Source organism: Harmonia axyridis, chromosome 1, assembly GCF_914767665.1.
Source record: "Harmonia axyridis chromosome 1, icHarAxyr1.1, whole genome shotgun sequence".
Taxonomy (NCBI): Eukaryota; Metazoa; Arthropoda; class Insecta; order Coleoptera; family Coccinellidae; genus Harmonia; species Harmonia axyridis.
Window position 1 is genome coordinate 66100 of NC_059501.1, and position 21562 is coordinate 87661.

Consider the following 21562-nt stretch of genomic DNA (forward strand, 5'->3'; position numbering starts at 1 on the left):
CAAAAATTCGAATTTATTCGCACTGGTGCTGCCAGTCGAATACGCTATAAGACTAAACCTAAGAACTAAGAATTGAACGCTAACAAATCAATGAGGGCGTTTATGCACGTTTCCTAAGAACTAAAGAACTAACACTAGCAGGCCAACTACATACCGCAGTATGTAGTGGTAACAAATATTGTTCAATTCGTTACTATCTAAGAAGAAAGTTGAAACAATTGCACTAGATTTGAAAAGAATCAAATACAAAAACAACAATGACAAAATTGTTTTGATTTTAAAGATGGTAAACGACCTTCTTGAACATCGTTGTGAAAATATAAAATAATCCCGGTTTTTATGCTTTTAGGACATCAGAACTAAAAATGAATACCGCATCCACAAAAATTGGCATTCGAGATATCATAATTTAAGGAAAAAAACATAATCAACGAAGCTTTGGTTTGGAGATCAAAAATGTTAGTTCCGCCTTTGCATATTAGGCAGGGGGCTGTTGAAGCGATTTGTGAAAGCTTTAAATCGAGTTGGAAATTGTTTTTAATACTAGACAGGAAAATTTACTGGGATTAGTTAGCATGATAAAACTGAAATCTGGAGTATATTTGATGGTCCTCAAACTTGTTAAAGATCCATTATTTTGTTCGAGTAGTACCTATTACATTTTCTTCGGAATTACAAATTTTAAAATTTTTGGTTGTAGCATATGAGTTTAAAAGTTCACATCTTCCACAGTCATCTTAATCGCTTTCTAGGAAACTTGGGTCATTTAAGTGAAGAACAGTGGAAAAGATATCATGAGGACATTAAAATTATGGAAGATTGATATCAAAGTCATATAAAAGGATAAATACTTGAATCCATGTTTTTTTTTGACGACTAGTAATAGTAAATAAATATAACGCGAAATATAAAGAAGTTGAAAATGAAGAATGCTCAATTTATAGCATATCTCGAAAAAAGATCTGATATAGATAGTTCCCAAAAATAGAAACATTGAGTTCAATGTTCGAGCTCTCCTCAGCAAACCTATCTCTCTATCACTTCGTTACAATGTTTGTAATTTATTAATTTTAAGTCAAGGAATGACTTCAAACGATTAGGTTATACTCTATGACGACTAATCCGACCTCAAATGCGATTCTGTCCGTCCGTCCGTTCACACGATAACTTTAGAACGGAGGGACCTTAGGAACTCAAAATTTCCAATGTAGGATCGGATCGTAAATATGGCCGTTCAAGATTTCGTGTAGGCACCTGTTAATTTTAAAACTGCAGATTAGACCGAGTTCTATACATCTCTGAAGTTTTCTTGTGAGTAAAAAATTAGATACGCAATTTAAGCTTAGTACGGAAATAATGGGTTTTAACGTATTAAAATAAGGAAATAATATAACAGCATGCAGACAATTTCCTTTGCCCTATTTCAGAGCTTCTTCCGATTGGATATAGTGAGTAATTCTCATGGAAATTATTAATTTATAATAAAATCAATGTTTAATAAATAAATGAATCAAATGCTAGTTATTTTTACCGAATCAAATGATTGAACCAAACAACTTCAACTGCCACCTGCTACTCGAAATAGTCATTTATGGAAAAGGGAAAACCCACATGCGACTGTTGTTACCCACGTACTTGGAAGAAACTTTGATTGCCGGCCAATAAGGAGCTTCACGACGACCCAAAATTACTTTAGTTTTACTAACAGTGACAGTAAAATTTTGGAGTGAATTTCAACAATTTAAATGCATTGTTGATGCGTATATCGTTCCATTTTAGTAATGAGGTAGTTTTTACTTGTCAAATGTCAGAAGATGACAGCTTCAAAAGTGATAGCTGCCCACATAGCGGGCTACTCAAAATGAAACCTCTTGGAAAACCGTTTAATAAATAAAAATACCTGAGTATTAATCATAAGTAATTGATGATTCAGCATGAAGTCCGTTGCTACCTTCCGCTTGTTCATTTCTGTTCCTCCTTGTGGTTACTAATTCTTAGATATCTGGTTTATGTGTCCACATCAGAAACGAAACTTGAGGAAACCATCCAAAGAGTGCCAATTGAATTATTTTCTGAAAATGATATAATTTCAATATGATGCGACAAAGATGGGGTTGCTATGATTGTCATAATTAGATGGTAAGTTCCCGCAACCACCCCCAATGCGGGGCGCGATAAATAGAACGCCCCAAGCGGAGGCTACCCAGTAGATGCTGAGCCCGACTGGCAAGATGCAATAGCGATCGTTTAGATCTCCCTGCTCTCCCGACTCACAAACACGCAACGATGGAAAGTTAGTGCAGGATCGTGTTTTAAGTGCGTGAGTGTTCTCAGATTCTTGATATTATTTCTTTATCCCGCAAATATGTGACAGCATTCGATTAATGTACTTTTAAGGGGTTTTCACTATTTTTCAGTGCTGCGGTATTATTAATAAATTCATTCAATCTATTTTCGGTCAATTTTATCATTAACCAGAAATTAAATATCTAATTTTTTTCTCCGAGTTGTCCAATAGGTATGTGAAGTGGTTTCTTCAAAAAGTCATATTGAAAAATGAAATTATCATTTTTATTTCAATTTTTACATTAACGATGAAAATTTCGATTAATTGCCACTCATAAGAATCATCTTTTCTTTGAACCATTCTTAGGAAGTACACAAGGTGTTCCTAAATTGGTGGTACAAACGAAAATGACAGATTCCTCGGGTTAATTCAAGAAAAAACGTCCTATAAACATGGTGTTAAAGCTTGATTTTTTCCTCATAGCACCTTCCCTTATTAGATATTCAATTTGAATTTGCCATAGATATTCAAATTTAAAGATTCCATCATTTGAAATACTCATTTTGAACGCAATCTTCTGGAACAGTGGCCGCTTCTTTCCTCCAGATCCTTTTTTTTTTGGGGTGGACCAATGGTGGTTTAGAAAATTGTAAAAAGAAACTTTGGTCCAGTATTACACTTTTTGGTTTCTTCTGTTACCGATTTCGAGAAACAAATTTCAAACAACAATTGACTAGTGATCATCAGGAAAATCTAAACCTTTATAAAGACCCAGTTAGTAAGCTGTAATGAGTAAATTTATTATTAGTTTTGGAACTTATTTACCCAATCTGTAGCAAAGATGAATTCAGATTTGATAAACTGGTATAATCATCACAAAAAAGTAGGACTACAAGAAATATTCTGTATCCTGTACGAAAGCGTTTGCGGCCCATGTTTATAGAACTTTTTTTTCTTGAAATTACCCAAGGCATCTCCCATTTTCCTATGTACCTCCAATTTAGGAATACCTGTATATGAAATTGGTTTTGTGAGAATACAACTTTTGTGTAATGAACATAAATTAATGAATTTTAGCGAAAAAATATCTCTCGAGTCTCCCTATTTTTTGATCGATTCGATACTTTTATTGGGTACAAAATCTACGGTGTGGTGAGATATGCAGCTTTATGTTTGGCATCAGAGTTTTCGCTATTTGAAATGACTTTTAAACCGATATTCTTTCACAACGCTACATCTAGCTGATCCAGGAAATATGTTCGTTACAGAATGCTTAGGTACTCTCAATCATTGTAACCCGAACGAAGAAGCACTTTATCCGTTCAAATAATTTATATTACCAATTTGTCCCATTACAACAATTGGAGTCCTTATATTATTATCAAAGATTTGCCGAGTGTTTGCTTTAGAGGATGTAAACTTTATCTTGAGAGTATGTTGGCTGTTCGATTTCCATCTGTTCTAACTATAAAAAAGACTCTTTTTGCTGACACTACATTGAATAGTGAATTAAAAAAATGTTGATTATAATGAACGCCAAAACGCCATGCAATAACTTAGATAATCCACCTAGTGCCATAGTAATTAATTTGAAATTTCCTTCGGCAACCGTTAACTAAACTAGAACATCATTATTCGCATAACTTTCCTCTCATACTTATACAGGGTGATTCATTAAGAATCTCTAATCAGTCAAATCTCTAATTGTAGATTCTAAACCTCAAAATATAAATGTCTGCATAACATAACTTATTCGAATATTTCTAGTTTTCAAGATACCGGGGTGTATAAATGTAATTTTTTTTATTTTCATAATTTTTATATGAAAATTGGCAGTAAATAGCGCCCTCTATTAGCAATGCACAATTAAAATCCATGTTGACACCTCATGCCCGAAAACGCGAAATTTACGTGAAATATAAATTGTGAAAAATTGAAAAATTCTTGCAAAAATCTAAATTCGCATTCAAATTTATGGTATCTCGGACATCAGCAATATTTGTATGAGGCATGTTGGGCAGAATCATCATATTTTGAGATCTAGAATCCAAAATTCAAAGATTGAAATTTTTTAATGAATCACCCTGTATACGAGTGTACAGGGTGTTCCAAATAAGTGCGATTGTTTTTAGGGAGAATCTTTGTTGAAAATGAAAGAGGGCCTTCCGTGTAAACAAAAGTTCTGAGGAACTACTTCCTTGAAAAGTTACACGCTCCAAAAATTAGAAGAAAAAACATTTTTAAATTTACTTGAAATTGCTTTCTTGGAAAGCTGTGCGAACATTTTTAGGATGGGGCCTTTCGTGAAAACACACGAAAGACCCTCCTAAAAATGTTCGCACTTGTTTGATAACACCCAGTATATCACTTGAGAGAGAAGATGGAAACTTAATTTTAAGAAACTAAAACTAACAATAGGAAATTAACCTCATAATGAATACATTCATTCATTCGATAGTTTCAACCTCTGTCCATCGTTTCGTTTATCTTCAAACCACACTAAAGATGATTCCTTATCTTCATTGATATTTTTCTTTCTCATTCCAGGGATGTATAAATGAAAACTCGAAAGGCACGTCAACAGAAACTGATCTTTGTCCAACTGTATAAACATCATTGATAAAGGAAAACATAAACATCTCATATATGAACCGCCATTTGATAAGATTTCTTCAATTGTAGTATCTCTGAATGGATCTTGACCATATTCTATTCTTTGGTCCGTTTGAGTTACAACTTAATCAAATGGCAGCAAACTTAACCGTAACCAGATAAACGCGAATCATCTAGTTTTCTATCAAAATGGATCTTCGAGTATGGATAGTAATTTTCGTGGTACAGTCTATTATTAGTTCTGTTGTGAGTGAGGAAAGAAAAGTGATAAAAAGTGACGCTAAAACAAGGACAAGTTCTAAATACAGCGTTGAAGATCTCCAGAACACACAATTCTCTACAAAAATTTCGGATGATATTTTTATGGATCCATGTAAAGCTGGTGAGTTTTTTCGAATGTTTTTGGACTCAAGTACCTACCGACAACCTTTCCCTAGGACTAATTTCTTCATGGAGATCAGATTTATATCGAAATCGACCATGCATATTTATTTTTGTTAAAAATTCATTAAAATTTTCACCATTTAAGTTCAAGTTAGAAAAATAAGTGAGCATCTTAGTTCAAGTGAAAGATGATCTACACCATACCACCTCTGTTATTAACACCTATATTTGGTTCAATCAAATTGGAAAAAAGAGGAAAATGAGAAATTTCTTGGATAATTTTGAGTGAAAGAAGTAGGTAATATAAACATGGGCTCGCAAACCTTTTCAAGGAAATCCGCAGGAAAATTCAAATTATTATGAATATCCAGTTAGTAAGCTGTGTGGAATGAATTAATTATAAGTATTGTTAAAGACCCTGTATCTCCAAAAAAAAACGTTTGTAGGACCATGCTTATAAAACCTTTATTCTTAGAATTATCTTGTCATTTTCGTTTGTACCTCCAATATAGGAACATCCTGTATATATCCTCAAATATTCACATTTTAGCACTTCCTCATTATTCAAATTTTTTTTCTACTGACACTAGCAAAGAATCGAATCATGACATTTTTCAAATATCGAATGACCTTTTATACCTTGGAGAAAAACATACCTATCTTCTGACTCCAAAATTTTTGCGTTGCCTCTAAACACAACTGAAATGCGCTCTTTTATGTTTCATCTTCAATACACAATGCGGGTCATTAAACATTTTCAGATTAAATCTGTACCCGCTTTGCAGATGTCTACTAATTAAAATCTCGAAATAAGTTCATGGGGCAAATGTGAATCACCCATGAACGAATCTACAAAGAAGCGTCTGCCCACGTGCCATTGCAATTTCCCAGAATTTTGGGACGTTCAATAGGGCCTTTGAATTAGCGAATCTTTCACAGAAATCCACTCAAGTACATGCAATTAACTGATTCACTGTTCTGCCATTGATCATTGCGATTATAATATAATAACTGTATTGGATAGGAGATTCGACATAAATATCCTTTGTTATAATAATAATAATAACCGTCTTTATTCTATTATTCTTCTATTATCATTATTTACCACAATACAATGGACAACATAGCACAAAATAGGGCAATATAATTCTGATATTTCGATAACCCTACAGAGTTTTCTAGAAATCATAATTTTTTACTGTCCATTAATGATATTCATAAAGGATTATTCCAATAAGTGGTTTTATTTTGTCAAAAAAAAATCGAGTTTCTCTTCGAGAAATAATACAGCCAGGAAACAAAATTGCGATACTTTCGTTGCTTGTGTAACACGTAGCGCCGTCTTGTTGAAAATAAACGTCAAAATTTTCCAATTCCGGGCATGAGAAATCATCAATAGTAGCTCGGTAGCGAAATCCATTAATCGTAAGAGTTGTACTAGCCTCATTTTCGAATAAGTAAGGTCCAATCACACCACCAGCCCACAAATCGCACCAAACAGTGACACATTGTGGATGAAGAGGCTTTTGAATAATCATTCTTGGATTTTGCGAGCATCAAATGGGACAATTCTGGTTATTAAAGTAACCTCAGAGGTGAGGTTCTAAGATCGACGAGGAATTGACCAACCTGAATTTTCGTAAACCTTACAGGATATACATATTTACTCTAATTTGCCGCAACAGCTCAAATGTTTCCACAAGTTGTATTATTGTCGGCCGAGAAGGTGCTTCACGACGACCCAAAAGTGCTTCAATTTTGCGAACTGTGACTGCAAAATCTCCTCCATTATAACAAATTCAATGCGTTGTTGTAGCTTGTATTGTTCCATTTTTAGTAATGCTGTAGTTTTTACTTGACAAATGTCAAAAGATGATAGCTTCAATAGTTACAGCTGCCCAGATAGCGTGCTAGTCAAAATGAAACCATTTATTGGAAAATCCTTCACTTATGCCAACTACTTAGATCATAGTTTATTTCAGATATTGATATTGAAAAAATTTTGAATAATGAAAGTTTTCACTTTTATCCAAAGAAGAAAATCTCTTAGTCGATAGCAAAAAAAGATCTAAAAAGGTCTCTCGAACACTTTCGAAAACGCATTACTACAAATAACGTCTTCATCTTCCTGTGTAAAGTTTACTGATGAAACATCATTTTTCAATGAAATATCCATCGGAGCACCATCGTTAAAGTCAGCTCTTCAACATACCTGGTAACAACAAGAAGAAGACTTTCATGTTCATGTTTCATGTCATATGAGTTTTTGTAGACAACACTTTTTGTCATCAGAACAGATGATGGCTATTCTACTTGAATCGAAAACAAGATAGGATAGTTTGAGAAGAGTGAGCATACCTTGACTAATTTGATTAAAAAAAAACGTTCAGAAGTCTCATTATAACGAGTTGTTTATAACTCCCTCTAGGGAACGCCCATCTCACCTCACTTTGACTAGCAGAGCAAAACCTGTGTCGCATCAGTTGCAAACGTAACTCAGAATTGAGCGGAATCCCATTCGCGATTTCCTGTTTCGATAAGAAAACCATGAGTTCACCATTTTTCATCGCTCACTTCCTAACAACTGTAGTTATCCTAGTGGAGTTTTCGACCTGTACGACCAAGCAGTGCAAAATCCTCAGGTTCTCGAACGAAAAAGGCTCCTATAGAAATTGCTGTCTCTTGTCGGATGAAGAAAGAGATTTTCAGACGGACCTCGATCAAAAGCGTTTCGTCGTATTGGACGGTGATTTCTTTTCGTGTACGAGAACTGAAATTTCCCAGGAAAACTTGCGAAAAATGAAGAAAAAATCCATCCCCACCTTCGACACTCACAATATTGGAGACACCCAAACTCGTTGCCTTGACGGTCAGATCTTTGACTTTCTAGGAGACGAGTGTGTGGAAGAGTTCGTGTGATTTTTTCATCTACAACGTAAACGTCCAGATATAGGTAGTTTTTTTTAATTGTTATTTGAATTCCATTTTACGACTTTTCTACATTGTAATTTGTTGTCCGAATATTTTAGGAAATTATGTGAATAAAATGATTTTCAGTATATTGTGCTTTCAATGAGATCAGATTTTTCACATAACAAATCATGAGGATAATATTGAAGTGCCTCGATTTTAAATGAGTCGAAATAAGTAATGGGCGGTAAGTGGCTGTTTATAAACAATGAGCAATAAAGTAATTGACCTCATTGGTCCATCAATATGCATAATAAGATAAAATACAGGTTCCCTTCACTGGATCAAAGGATTTCAGATGTCAGTTCAAATTGGTTATAATTATGTCCTCTTAAATATGCTTTCTGGGGAAAAATAATCGGCTAAAACATATAGAATTAATTTCGATGAATATTCTCGTTATCTCTGCGGTTCCTTCAGTTGCCATATCAAAGCGTCCTTGATCCCCACTTATCTTAAATCGTCGTCGTCGACACAACTTGTGTTAATATAAATCTTAAGATAAAGTAGCCGTATTTCTTGGGGAATTCTCCATTCGAGACAAGTCGTCTATGAAAAACTATAGCTCCCTTTATGGAAGAGAGTAATTTATGAGACCAGCGAAAACATATCTATTCAATTTAATTACAAATTGTCAAAGTATGAATATAAATAATCTTCAATAACACATGCCAACAGACATTTTGGAGTCCACTATTGCAGAAGCAACAGTTCCTGGTTAATTTTTGGGTGCAGAAGTTGAAATAATTCTTACATCTTTATTTCGAGATATGCTAGATTTAGAATTTTTTTATTTTCAACAACACGACACATGTGTTTCTGTTGTTGCAGATACGAAAAATAAATAAATACTTAAATCCATGGATTTGAGTATTTATTACAAAAGTTATAAACACTTATTACTTAAACATTTTATTTTATATGACTTTCTACCAAGAAGTTTAGTAGAATTTTTGTTGTGAAGATTACAATGATTAAATCAAAATTTCCATTTAATTATGACAAGGGAAGGTTATTTATGCTTTTATCAATACACTTGAAACGTCTTCCACAGATTGTAGACGTCATGACTCATGACTGATGGGCCCATGGTTGAGAAATGTCTTTGTATATATAGTCGATCGCAATATGGAAAGGAATTATATTGTTTAATTCCGAACAATCGAGAGGGAAATGATTGAATTGACTTTATTTTTGATGTTTTAAAAGCTAATGATTGTGAAGTTATGATACAATAAGTAAGATACATTCTGTGTCCTGTGTTTATTATTCAGAATTATCTTACTGACCTCTGAGCAGTACCTATATGAATCATTATTTCCTCTCAACGAAACCACCATTTATTATATTTCTATAGAATTAAAACCCTGAGTAATGAAACGTTTATTTAGAACATTCATATTTCAGGCGGATTTTTGGGGGACATTGCACTGTCTGATGAAGACTACAAGAAATTTATGAAGGATCCAGATTTTCAGAAAGAAGTTGAAAAATACAAACAAGAAGTTCTGGAGGGATTACAGATCGAAGAAGAGGGTCTAACGGATCTTTTGAGGAAAAAAACAAAACATCCTCCAGCGTACGACGATTTGATCGGGTCTAATGATCCTCTAGAAGTGAACCAGGACTTCACCAGCAACAAAAATGGGAAGAACGGACAGGTGCTCAAGTCAAATAATTATGCTGACAATCCTACTTCTTCTAATAACAAACCAGTTGTTGAACAGAGCAGCCAAATCGCCGAAAATGCTACAAATCACGAATCGAAAGAAAATTTTCATAAGCGGGTGAAGAGACATCAACGGAAAAGAAAAAACATGTGAGTTATTTTTGAAGTGTTATCCAATAAAAGATTTCAGTTTGGTATTAAAAAAAGAGTATATTTTGAGAGAAATAAATGGACATTTATTTCATTGTAAAGAGAAAGATATTCCATTAACGTTGTAAAACGATACTAGCAACCACCAAATCCTTTTTCATGGAATTTTATATGAACAATTCGCACATTTGCGGCTGTATGTCCCCGTTATTTTTTTCATTTTTAAGATCTTGAAAAGATTGTGGATTGACCTTATTTCAAACGTGACTCCAAAGAAAAAAGCCTAAAAGTGTTAAATCACAAGATATGGGTGGTCAATTGTGATCAGCATTTCGAGAAATAATAAGGAGTCTTCATCCAATATTACGATTGTATCGTTGCTTGTTTTGCATGTAGAGCCGTCATATTGAAAATATACGTTAAGTTCTAAGAGTTTATGCAAAATACGTTTGTGGAAAACCTAATTTCGCAGATCAACGAGAAATCGATGAACTTGGGTTTTCACAATTTTCACTATTGTCGGCTGAGAAGGTGCTTCACGAATTTTTCCCATTTTGTTGTGGATTTTAACCATTTCATTGTGTTTTTGAAGCATGATTCATTTCATTTTTATTAATGGCGCCCTAACTACTCAGCACTAATAAAAAATCATTTCAAGATGCCTTTGCAAAGAATGACCTCTAACTTTTTCCAGAAAGTATGAAGGAGCCAAATTTACAAGTGTAGCCAGTTCCGTCAAGCCCATCCACGATTTTCTCATCAATTTCGACATGAAGAGAAAAAGACGTTACGCCCCAGATCTGACGAAAATCGACGAACAGGAGAGTTCTTTCGGTCGTCGGGTGACCAGGGCGGCCACGGCAAGGAAGGAGAGAGTCTGGGACTACGGCGTCATTCCCTACGAGATAGACGGGAATTTCAGCGGCGCCCACAAGGCTCTGTTCAAGCAGGCCATGAGACATTGGGAAAACTTCACCTGTGTCAAGTTCGTCGAGAGGAACAAGGACGACCATCCGAACTTCATCGTGTTCACTCAAAGACCTTGCGGGTAAATTGACCATTAGGAAGCGATATTGCGGTGTTTTTATTTGAATTGATTATTGATAATTCAGATGCAATCGTTTCTTAGAAAATCGCGTTCTGCAAAAATTGTTTTAGAAGTACGAATTTTAGATAACGTAAAGTAGAGCATGTCTTTCAGGTGTTGTTCCTTCGTAGGGAAGAGAGGCAATGGTGGACAGGCCATCAGCATAGGCAAGAACTGCGACAAGTTCGGGATCGTGGTCCATGAGCTGGGTCATGTGGTGGGATTTTGGCACGAACACACCAGGCCGGATCGGGACAGCCACGTGAATATCATCAGGGAGAATATCGTGAGCGGTAGGTATCGTTATGTTGTTTTCAGAATTTCCCAACATCGGATTAAGGAATGAAAATAGAGGAATAATTGATGTAATGGGTTTCCCATGAAAATAAATAGAAAACAAGATATTTGAAATAGAGGCTGAACTTACGTCATAGCTCGTTGGGTAATAGTGTTGTGTCTAATTAAAAACTGAAAACATATCTTTGAAAGATGTGTCTATCTTCTACGGCAAAGAAGATAGACATAAGATTCTTTGTATCAGAGACTCAGCAGAGAATTTCATATAAAATCGATATTTGGGATGACACTCATTAAAACATCCTTGAACATCTGAATTTGCTCTGAAAAAACAAGCATTCTTGAAAGATTTAAAAAATATTTAATTTTTATTAATTACAATGTCTACTTCTACAACACACCGATGAGTTAAATTGAGATCTATCTATAAAAACGAGCATTCAATAAAACGCCTGCTCAATTAAAGGTGGGTAGAGCGTGTTAACATATCCGAATTGAAATAAATTGTTTTTTTTACATCCGCATTCAATTCAGTTTCGCTTTAAACAATGTGCGAAACTATTCACATAACATTATTCCACAGAATTAATTTGCAGGTCAAGAGTACAATTTCAACAAACTGAGCGAAGAAGAAGTGAACTCGCTCGGTTTAACTTACGATTACGATTCCATTATGCACTACGCCCGGAATACGTTCTCGAAGGGAACTTATCTGGACACGATCCAACCGATAGATGTGGCAGGAGTGAAAAGACCCGAAATCGGCCAGCGGATTCGACTGAGCCAGGGAGATATCGCACAAACCAATCTGCTCTACAAATGTCCCAGTAAGTCTACATTCATAAAGGGTTTTACAATAAGGTGTTTCATTTTGATATCAACAAAAAAGAGTTTATTTTGAGAGAAACCAATAAATGTTCATTTCATTCAGGGATTCACGGCTTGGCTTGAGCTCGCCTTGAAATCAACTCAAGTTCAAGTCAAGTAGTAGTTTTTCAATGTCAAGTAAAGTATTTATTTTTCAAGTACTTGACTCAACATTGAAAAACTACTACTTGACTTGAACTTGAGTTGAATTTTTGTTTAGTTTGTCAATGTCAAGTAAAGTATTTATTTTTTAATTACTTGACTTGGCTCAAGCCAAGTATAGCTTGAATATCAAGTCAAGTAGCTTGAATATCAAGCCAAGCCGTGAACCCCTAATTTCATTGTGAAGAGGAAGGACTGCCATTAATGATGGGAAACGATATCAGCCAAATGGCCACCAAGGATACGGTTGCACTACCATATCCTTTTCATGAAATTTTCTATTATCATACATCTGCAGTTGTATGTTGTATGTCCTTGTTATCGAGGAATATAATTCGTGAAGTTCTCTTCAGGAATTCTGTTTTTGCTTGCCCCAAAAGCTGAAATGTTTCCACTAGTTTCACTATTGCCAGCGAGAACGTGCTTCACGACGACCTAAAAATGCGGAATTTTCACCATTTTTGTAGTGAATTTGAACAATTTCATTGCATTGTTGATGCGTGTATCGTTTCATTTTTATTAATGGCGTAGTTTTTACTTGTCAAATGTCAAAAGTGACAGCTGCTTAGATAGCTTGCTATTCAAAATGAAACCCTTTCTTAGCCTCAAAATTCCATTCCTCCATGTCTGTTTCTTCCAGAGTGCGGTCGCACATACCAAACCAACGCAGCATCGTTTTCTTCACCGACCTATCCTCAGCTGGCAGCTATTCCTTCGGAAGAGAGATGTGAATGGAGGATCACAGCCACCCACGGCGAAAAGATCGTCCTCAACATCACGGATCTGGACATAGAAAAATCGAAAGATTGCAGCACGAGTTACATCGAGATCCGAGACGGCTATTGGCACAAATCTCCTAAACTTGGCAAGTTTTGCGGGATCGGCAGACTGGATCTGATCGTTTCTACAGGAAGTCGAATGTTGATAACGTATGTTGCCAAGAATCCGGCAAGCCATCGAGGTTTTAAGGCACATTTCGAAGGTAAATCAGAAAAAAACATTTAATTCTTTATTATTCCGATTTTTAACGCAAAATATTTGGCGGATAATGCAAGATCAATAAATTTAGTGTCTCTCTCTCTATTTGGCGGATTTGGATCCGGTTCATGAATTTTGAAATCCAATGTACTCTCCAAATTAAACCTATAGTGTTATGATAGGTATAGAAAATTGCATTCAATTACATAGGCGTACGGAACATTATTAAGATGTCGTCCTCAGTTACTTTATTTTTACAGGTATTGTTTGGGGATCTCAATTTCCCAATTTGTCATAGTATTTATTTTATTTTCCTTGTTATTATCCTATGAATTGAACGCTCGATTTTTGATATGTTCTGTAGAATCTTTTAGCATCAATGCAGTAGTTGAGAAAACAATCTCGGACATAATAAGTACAAGCAAACAGACGATAAAACGAAAATTTGCCACTACAAATTCAATTTATTTCCAGCAATCTGCGGTGGAGATCTGACGATCAATACGGAGGGCCACTTGGAATCCCCAAATTTTCCCGAAGAATACCACCCCAACAAAGAGTGCGTCTGGAGAATAACGGTGCCGAAAAATTATCAAGTCGCTCTCAGATTTCAATCGTTCGAGGTGGAGAATCACGACGGTTGCGTTTACGATTACGTCGAAGTCAGGGACGGATTCACCAACGACAGTCCCATCTTGGGAGTGTATTGCGGACACAAAATACCGGCGGACATCATTTCGAAATCGAATATCCTCATGGTTAAGTTCGTTTCTGATGGATCTGTGCAGAAGGGAGGATTTTCGGCCATCATCATGAAGGAGAACGACGAATGCGCCAGGGCTGATCACGGTTGTGAACAGCAGTGTATCAACACCTTGGGAGGTTACGAATGTAACTGTAAAATCGGTTATGAATTACATTCGGATGGAAAAAACTGCGAAGGTAGGAAAACTAGGTTCATCCGAGAGTTCATCTGATTATTTTGAAGATTAGTAATTGAATTAAATTGACATTTGATGATATAATTATATCAATTTCTGAATAGATAAAGGAGGACAAAAAAACAGAGTTGCACAGTTTTTTTATCGCACACACCCTAACTGAATCATAAACTTAAGCATTTACCGAGAATTTTCAATTTCAAGATTTTTGTTCATATCTAAAAACACATTCAGTGATTTCTAACCATTGTACGAAACTTCAGAGAGAGATTCGTTAAGTTCTTTTAAGTAAAAAAGTCCTACAAACATATCTCCGAATTTGTTTCGTTTCCGAGATACAGGACGTTGGAGTAGGTATTAATGAATTATTGTTAATATTTTTTGATTTTTTTCAATTGAACAACTTGAAATAAAAATTTTCTATTTCCTGTATTTTTCATCTCAAGCTCTGTTTCCGGAAATAAAATTACCTTGGAGTCAAAACAAAACCTTTGTGATAAAAGTATATGCAATAGACTGGCTTTTTTTCTCGGAAGCGAAAATAAATATGAAGAAAACACAGTAGACCAAGAAGTTTTATTTTTAGATGCTCAATTTCAAAAATTTTTAAAAAACCACGAAAAAAAATGACATACCTTATTAGGCTAAATAGGTTTGAGGATATTTGCGATTTATAAATATCTAACGTTTTTTAAATTTTAAAGCTCTGTATGTTCGGAACGAATCAACTCCAGGCATATGATTGAAGGCCTTTTTTTTTAAAGAACCTAACGAATCATCCTCTGAAGTTTCGTGCCGTAGTAAGGAATCCTCCTGTATATGAGATCAAACATTTTCGCTAATTGGTCTCTACCAATAGCAGAAAAGCAAACTCTTCTAATTTGATGTGATAGTGAGACCCTTTTCAACGTCATGATCAACATTAAATATCTATTTCTGGTCGCTCTTTATTTTCTATGTCAATATTTTTTTCTAATCCCCTTGAGTTAATTTTAAGATATATGCCTTCAAAAATAAGGATTTTTAATGAGTAATTTTGTATTACCCATTACTTGAATGTATTTCAGATGAGTTTCGTTAATATAACTAACTGAGTCATGGAATTCTTCAGTCGCTTATATTATTTTTTTAAATGAAATTTGTAATTTTCAAATTTGATATTAGGTTAAGGGTTTTTCAATAAGAGGTTCCATTTTGAATAGCCCGCTATCTGGCAGATGTCACTTTTAAAGCTGCATTGAAATTATCAAAATTCACAATGGCGACAAGTTTGTGATATGAATGGAAGTCGTGTGCGTCGTTCAAGAACAACTGGAAATATTGTTGCAATAGCCCATAATTTTGAGGAAAACCAGGCGATCTTCAGCAAGGTCATATCTTCAAAACCTTGAGATGGAATTCGTTTAGTTTGAAGAAAAATGGAAAATTTCACGAAAAGGAATTTGGCTAATTTCGTTTTCCATCATTAATGGAATACCTCCTCTTTACAGAGAACAACATATTCATTAATTTCCCTTAAAATATACTAGTTTTCATTTGAAACAAAAATTGAATCTCTTATTGGAAACCCCTTCACAATGCAAGAATTTCTATTTATATTAAGATAGCTGTGCCAGCTTTCTTTCGTAATTTTTGTCGTTGTCCAGACAACTTAATGTAAACATTTTAGAGATATTTCGTGTTGTGGTTTATTGTTATTGGAACGATTGATAAGGTGACTTATAATAATATTTACGGGTCAATTTGAGAATAGAATGAACGTAATTTTTCTGATCTCTATCATCCTATGTTTATTATGTGCAACATTTAGTAGAAAGCTTCAATCGGAAGGTGTCATTTAGAAATGTACAGGTCCATTCAAGCAAAGTGAATGTCTTTATTTGTTCCAGACGCATGCGGCGGGATTTTCAACGCCACCCTAGGAACAATAACTTCCCCCTCGTTTCCAGAGTTCTATCCTCTTAACAAGGTCTGCGTATGGGAGATCGAGGCCCAACCGCACTACCGGATCACTTTGAACTTCACCCATTTCGACTTGGAGGGCAACAACGTTCATCATTTGCAACACCAGCCCTGTGACTACGACAAGATCGAGGTTTACAGCAAATTCAGCGAGACCAATCTGAAGAAACACGGCACCTTCTGCGGTTCGAAACCGCCGAGGAGGATCATCTCCGAGGGAAACGTCATGAGAATCGTATTTTCCTCCGATGCCAGTATCCAGAAGTCTGGATTCTCCGCCATTTATTTCACTGGTGGGTTTGAGAATATGTTTCGGAATTATGTAATTTCAATAATTTCTTTTCTATATCAAAATTAGGAATTATGCTTGAATGATTCTACAAAACTTGCTACAAAGATTATTGCCATTTACAGGCATCATTTTTTTATGGTTCATTATCTGGTACGTGGAGTTTTATAGTTAATAAAATGTTTAATCTCAAGACGCAAATGTCTTATGAACCAACTGTTCATTCAAACATTGAAAAAAAAAGTTATAAACATAGGCCCGCAAACGCATTGTTTTCGAGATATGGGTTTCTTGTAGTCTTACAATTTTGTTCTGATTATACCAGTTTATCGAATCGGCATGAATCATTGCTACAGATCAGGAAAATAAACACTAAAACTAATAGTTAATCACAGTTTACTTACTGGATTTCATATCAATTTAGATTTTATGAGAATTTCGAGAGCATCGTTCGAATTTTTTTCTCGAAATAGGTAGCAGATACGACAATACTATAGAGAAAACCAAAATGTTAAGGTACTAAGGCTTCTTTTTACATTTTTGAAACTACCAAAGGCCAACTAAAAAAGTCCTGGAAGAAAAAGTCGGCACTGTTCAAGAAAATATATAACTATGTAAATTCAAAATTAGCATATTACATGTTGAAATCTTTAAATCGGAATATCTATGCCGAATTTGAGTTAAATATTTTGTGAAGGGAAGGTGCTACGAGAAAAAAAAATTGAAAAAAATATCAAACACTAACACCCTGTATCTCGAGAATAAAGCGTTTGCGGGCCCATGTTTATAGGAATTTTTTTCTGAAAATGATCCGAGGAAACTGTCATTTTCGTTTGTACCTCCAATTCAAGAACATCCTGGCTAGATAGATTGAAGTTATTCAAGTTCTGATTCTTGTGATCGGAAAAAGTCCAAAGTGATCAAAAAGTTAAACGCAAAATAATTAAATGTATTTCGAATCGATTTCTCTTGCAGATCAAGACGAATGCTCGTCAAACAACGGTGGCTGCCAGCACGAATGCGTCAACACCCTCGGCTCGTACGTCTGCACCTGCCACAGCGGTTTCACCCTCGACGAGAACGGCCGCGACTGCAAAGAGGGCGGTTGCAAGTACGAGATAACGATCCCTCAAGGCGGCTTCGGCAGTCCCAACTACCCTGACAACTACCCCAGCAGGAAGGACTGCGTATGGCACTTCATAACAACCCCCGGTCACAGGATACGCATATCCTTCCTCACCTTCGAGATCGAGCCGCATCAGGAGTGTTCCTACGACTACGTCGAGTTCTTCGACGGCCCCAGCACCAACGCTTCCTCCATGGGCAAGTTCTGCGGCTCGAAGCTGCCCATCCTGACCATCGCCTCGGGCAACCAGCTCTACATGGCGTTCAAGTCGGACGGCTCGGTGCAGAAGAAGGGCTTCTGGGCGACGCACGCCACTGTTTGCGGTGGGATGCTGCAGGCCACGAAGGATAAGAAACACATTTACTCTCACGCGAAGTTCGGCAGCGGGAATTACGACAACAAGGCCGACTGCGACTGGACCATCGAAGCTCCTGTCGGTTTCAACGTTTTGCTCAGTTTTTTGACGTTCGAACTGGAGGACGAGAAGAACTGCGAATACGACCACGTGGAGATTTTCAATGGACCCGATTCCAGCGGACAATCGTACGGGAAATACTGCGGTACCAACGTGAGCTACCTTCTTCGACATTCGCAACTTCAAATTACAATGTGATGTTATCTTTTTCAGAAACCAGCAGACATCTTCTCGACGCACGAAGGGTTGCTGCTGAGGTTTAGAACGGACGACACGTTGGTAGCCAAGGGATTCAGCGTGGCCTACGAGGCAGTGGACAAGGGTTACAGCGAAGAAGAAGAGGAAGAAATGTAAGGTCACTTTGACCTTATGGTTTCGGATGCCTAATACTAGTAATTTTCGTTGAAAAAACCGATTCGAATGTAATTTTTATGATTTTCAAGTAGTTGATGTTTCATTCGCAATATCTGAAAACTTTATGTACTTATGTTCTTCATTTTTCTTCCATTGAACCAATTTCAAGTTGGCCAAGGATAGAGGCTCATTCGTTATAGGAAAAAATAGAAGAAAACATGGTTCATGATGCTCAGGGTCAATACATAAAAAGCCCTAATTTGCAACAACTCGCTAAGAAATACCGCCTAGGCTTTAAAAACAGGTCATTGTATCGAATATTTGTTATATTCGAAATAGTTCATGATTTTCTCCAGATCAAGAAACTTATCCTCACATAATTTTTACAACTAGACCAACTAGAATTATCTGTAAAGGAATATGATCGAATTCCTAAGTTAAATTAACTAAGATTAATTCTCATTCAAGATAAAAATTATTCTCAATTGAAGTTCTGGCACATTTTAACTCATAAATAAGCAATAATAAATAAAGTTGCCTCCTCTTCAAACAAATTCAAGTCAATTTCTACCCTTTAATTTCTAGTTGACTTGATTCTATAATCAAATCGTAAGATTTTTCGAATCGATTGATAACATTAAAGTCGAATCGGAATTTCATAGACTGCCAATATGAATAAGTAGAATAAACTAAGAAATATACTCATAAATTAATGTTTTTTTTTCTAGTCCAAGTTATAAATTATGATCTTGCGATCTAGGATAATAATCGTTTGTAGATTTATAGTTTTTGTAAATTGAATCAATAAATAATATTTATTAGTGAGTTTTATTTCATTTTGATCTGTTGAAATTTTAAGTTTAAAAATTGTAGATAATCTGTATATCACGTTCGGAATAAAAATTGATGTATGTGTTGGCTTCATCCATCAAACAATCTGAACTATTGATATCCATACTTTGTGAATAGACCTTACTTATTCGAATTGATCAATTCGAATGAGGTTGGTACAACTGTTACGGTGAATGAAAATGAAATAAATTGCTCGATTGTTTTGAGGAATCTCAAAAAACAAAACTAAAATTGTTAATTGAAAATGTTTTGGAAAAGTCGCAATCCTCATATTGCTGACGCGCAGAAAAACATCTGATTGACTAACGAGAAAAAATTCCTGGAAAATGTCATAGGAGGTGCTTGTTAAATCGGAAGTGGAACAAAATGCTTCTCTTGAAAGCCTATTTCCTGTGTCCGACCAAGCGAGAGATATATCAAGTTACATTACAAACAACAAGTGATCCAATTCGGGTTCGAGTTTCAGGAAAGAACAAAAATGGTTCAATATCGTTGAAATGTGCAACTCCTTTCAATTACATAATTAGTTACGTAATGGAGAAATGAGCTCATATTATAACTTGACCGTTAAACTGCATTGAAATTAGAAGATAAAGCGAAATGTGGTGAACAAAAAATGAGCTCTAAAAAGTACCCCGCACATGTAGTTAAGGAAATGGCTTTCCGTCAATTTGGCTGAATTTTTAGGTATGTTGTATTGTAGTTCGAGCTGATTCAAAACATCTAGAGCTGCAAAGGTCATAGATGGACAGTTTTCGAGCTATGGAGCTTTGAAAATGTTTTTTTTTGCGGTTTTCGCTCAACAATCAGGAAGTTCTTTTTTGTGAGAAACAAATCAAATATCATATCATATGTAAATTATATCAATTTTCATTACAATGGACATCTTTGATGACATATGAGTTACGGAAAGGCATTTCCCTAACTAAATGTGTGTGGTCCTTTCAATCAAGATCGCTTTCGACAAAAATGATACTTCTTCAGATAACTCCTTCATTTTAAAGCTCATGCTCGAGACGTACGGGAAATTGAAAGACAGAAACAGTTAATCAACATAATCGAATTAAGCTTTTCGAGTTCTTTCATGAATAATTCACGAGACAAATGACTACGGTCCAAAATTTTCCCTCATTTAGAGAAAAAGTTTAATGAAGTTTTATTGAATTCTGCTTTAGAATTGTTACTCGTGGAAGTCTGAGAAATGAGGCCATTTCGTCGAGTTGTGTCTTTGAATATATAAACATCAGGGATTCTCACTTCGATCTACACATTTCTAGTTGGATTTCACCAATTTTCTTCGATGGTGATAAGTCGAAGGAAACAATGAATGTTTTTCATTTCTCAGTATGGTGCTAAATGGCCTATGATACCGACGCACCAATAAATAAAATTTCTCTCTCTCTCTCATTTCTCAGTGCATTTTAAAATATCTAGGGATCCCACTAACAAGAGAAGATTCTTTTCACGTGGTAATAAAACGCTCGAAGCAACGAAGTTTTTGTGGATGGAAATCTCTAAGTTATTTCCCCAAAGATTGCAGAAAGAAATAGTATAAACGTGGTGTTACCTATCCTTTATTCCTGAACTGAACAAGTGGAGCCTGACAAAAATTTTACTTCTCCACTCTTTCCTAAATATAATTTTTTTCGTAGAAAATGATAGAAGGAACTTTTGATCCAGAGTAATGAAATACGTAATTTCATAGAGTAAATTTGTATATTTTACTGCACAACATATATCGTTTCTTCTTCCAATTTCCATTCAAAGTTTAAATCGTCGACGAACGATGGTCCAGGGTGGTTCAACAAAAACTTAACCTCTCGATTTTTCGGATTTAAAATGAAAATGTGGAAAATCGCTTGGACCCGTGAGTTTGTGATTCGAGAGGGACAAACTTTTCCGCTTTTTTCATCACCGTAACTTCAAGCCCCTAACGGTGGTGGGCACAACCCCTTGATTCTGAATAAAGTTTTGCTATAATTAATTTTGAAGATCGTGTCGAATACTATCTGACTCTAAAGTTCCGCTTCAAAATATCCATCGACATTGAAATAACAGCGAAAATAGTGAAAGAGGCAATGTGGAATTTATCTCGAGGATATTATTCGCATCCGACACAATTCAAAGGTATTTAGTTGTTGTACTCTCTTCCACTTTTT

General features: G+C 35.5%; 1 protein-coding gene and 1 long non-coding RNA gene across 5 annotated transcripts in view; one reads left to right on the plus strand and one right to left on the minus strand.

Annotated features, from left to right (window-relative positions):
• The window catches only part of LOC123681712, a 131816-nt gene that overhangs the window by 9461 nt on the left and 100793 nt on the right, over positions 1-21562 (minus strand). For 3 of the 4 annotated variants that reach the window (XR_006747709.1, XR_006747711.1, XR_006747708.1), the window contains one exon: positions 34-2072. This is a non-coding gene — a long non-coding RNA (uncharacterized LOC123681712). Of the gene's footprint in view, positions 1-33; positions 2073-21562 lie in introns of those variants that run through there. The other variant, XR_006747712.1, reaches the window with a different exon arrangement.
• LOC123681615 (tolloid-like protein 1) lies at positions 4840-19376 on the plus strand. The gene is made up of 10 exons (XM_045619816.1): positions 4840-5282; positions 9662-10073; positions 10768-11121; positions 11275-11453; positions 12054-12284; positions 13127-13468; positions 13939-14406; positions 16295-16660; positions 17632-18350; positions 18411-19376. The coding sequence occupies exons 1-10, from the start codon at positions 5090-5092 to the stop codon at positions 18549-18551; spliced, it is 3405 nt and encodes a 1134-aa protein (XP_045475772.1). The 5' UTR covers positions 4840-5089; the 3' UTR covers positions 18552-19376.

Coding starts and splice junctions, on each gene's coding strand:
- LOC123681615 (XM_045619816.1), top strand. CDS start 5,090: ATGGATCTTCGAGTATGGATAGTAATTTTCGTGGTACAGTCTATTATT. Junction 5,283..9,661: donor TATGGATCCATGTAAAGCTG/GTGAGTTTTTTC, acceptor TTCATATTTCAG/GCGGATTTTTGGGGGACATT. Junction 18,351..18,410: donor GGAAATACTGCGGTACCAAC/GTGAGCTACCTT, acceptor TATCTTTTTCAG/AAACCAGCAGACATCTTCTC.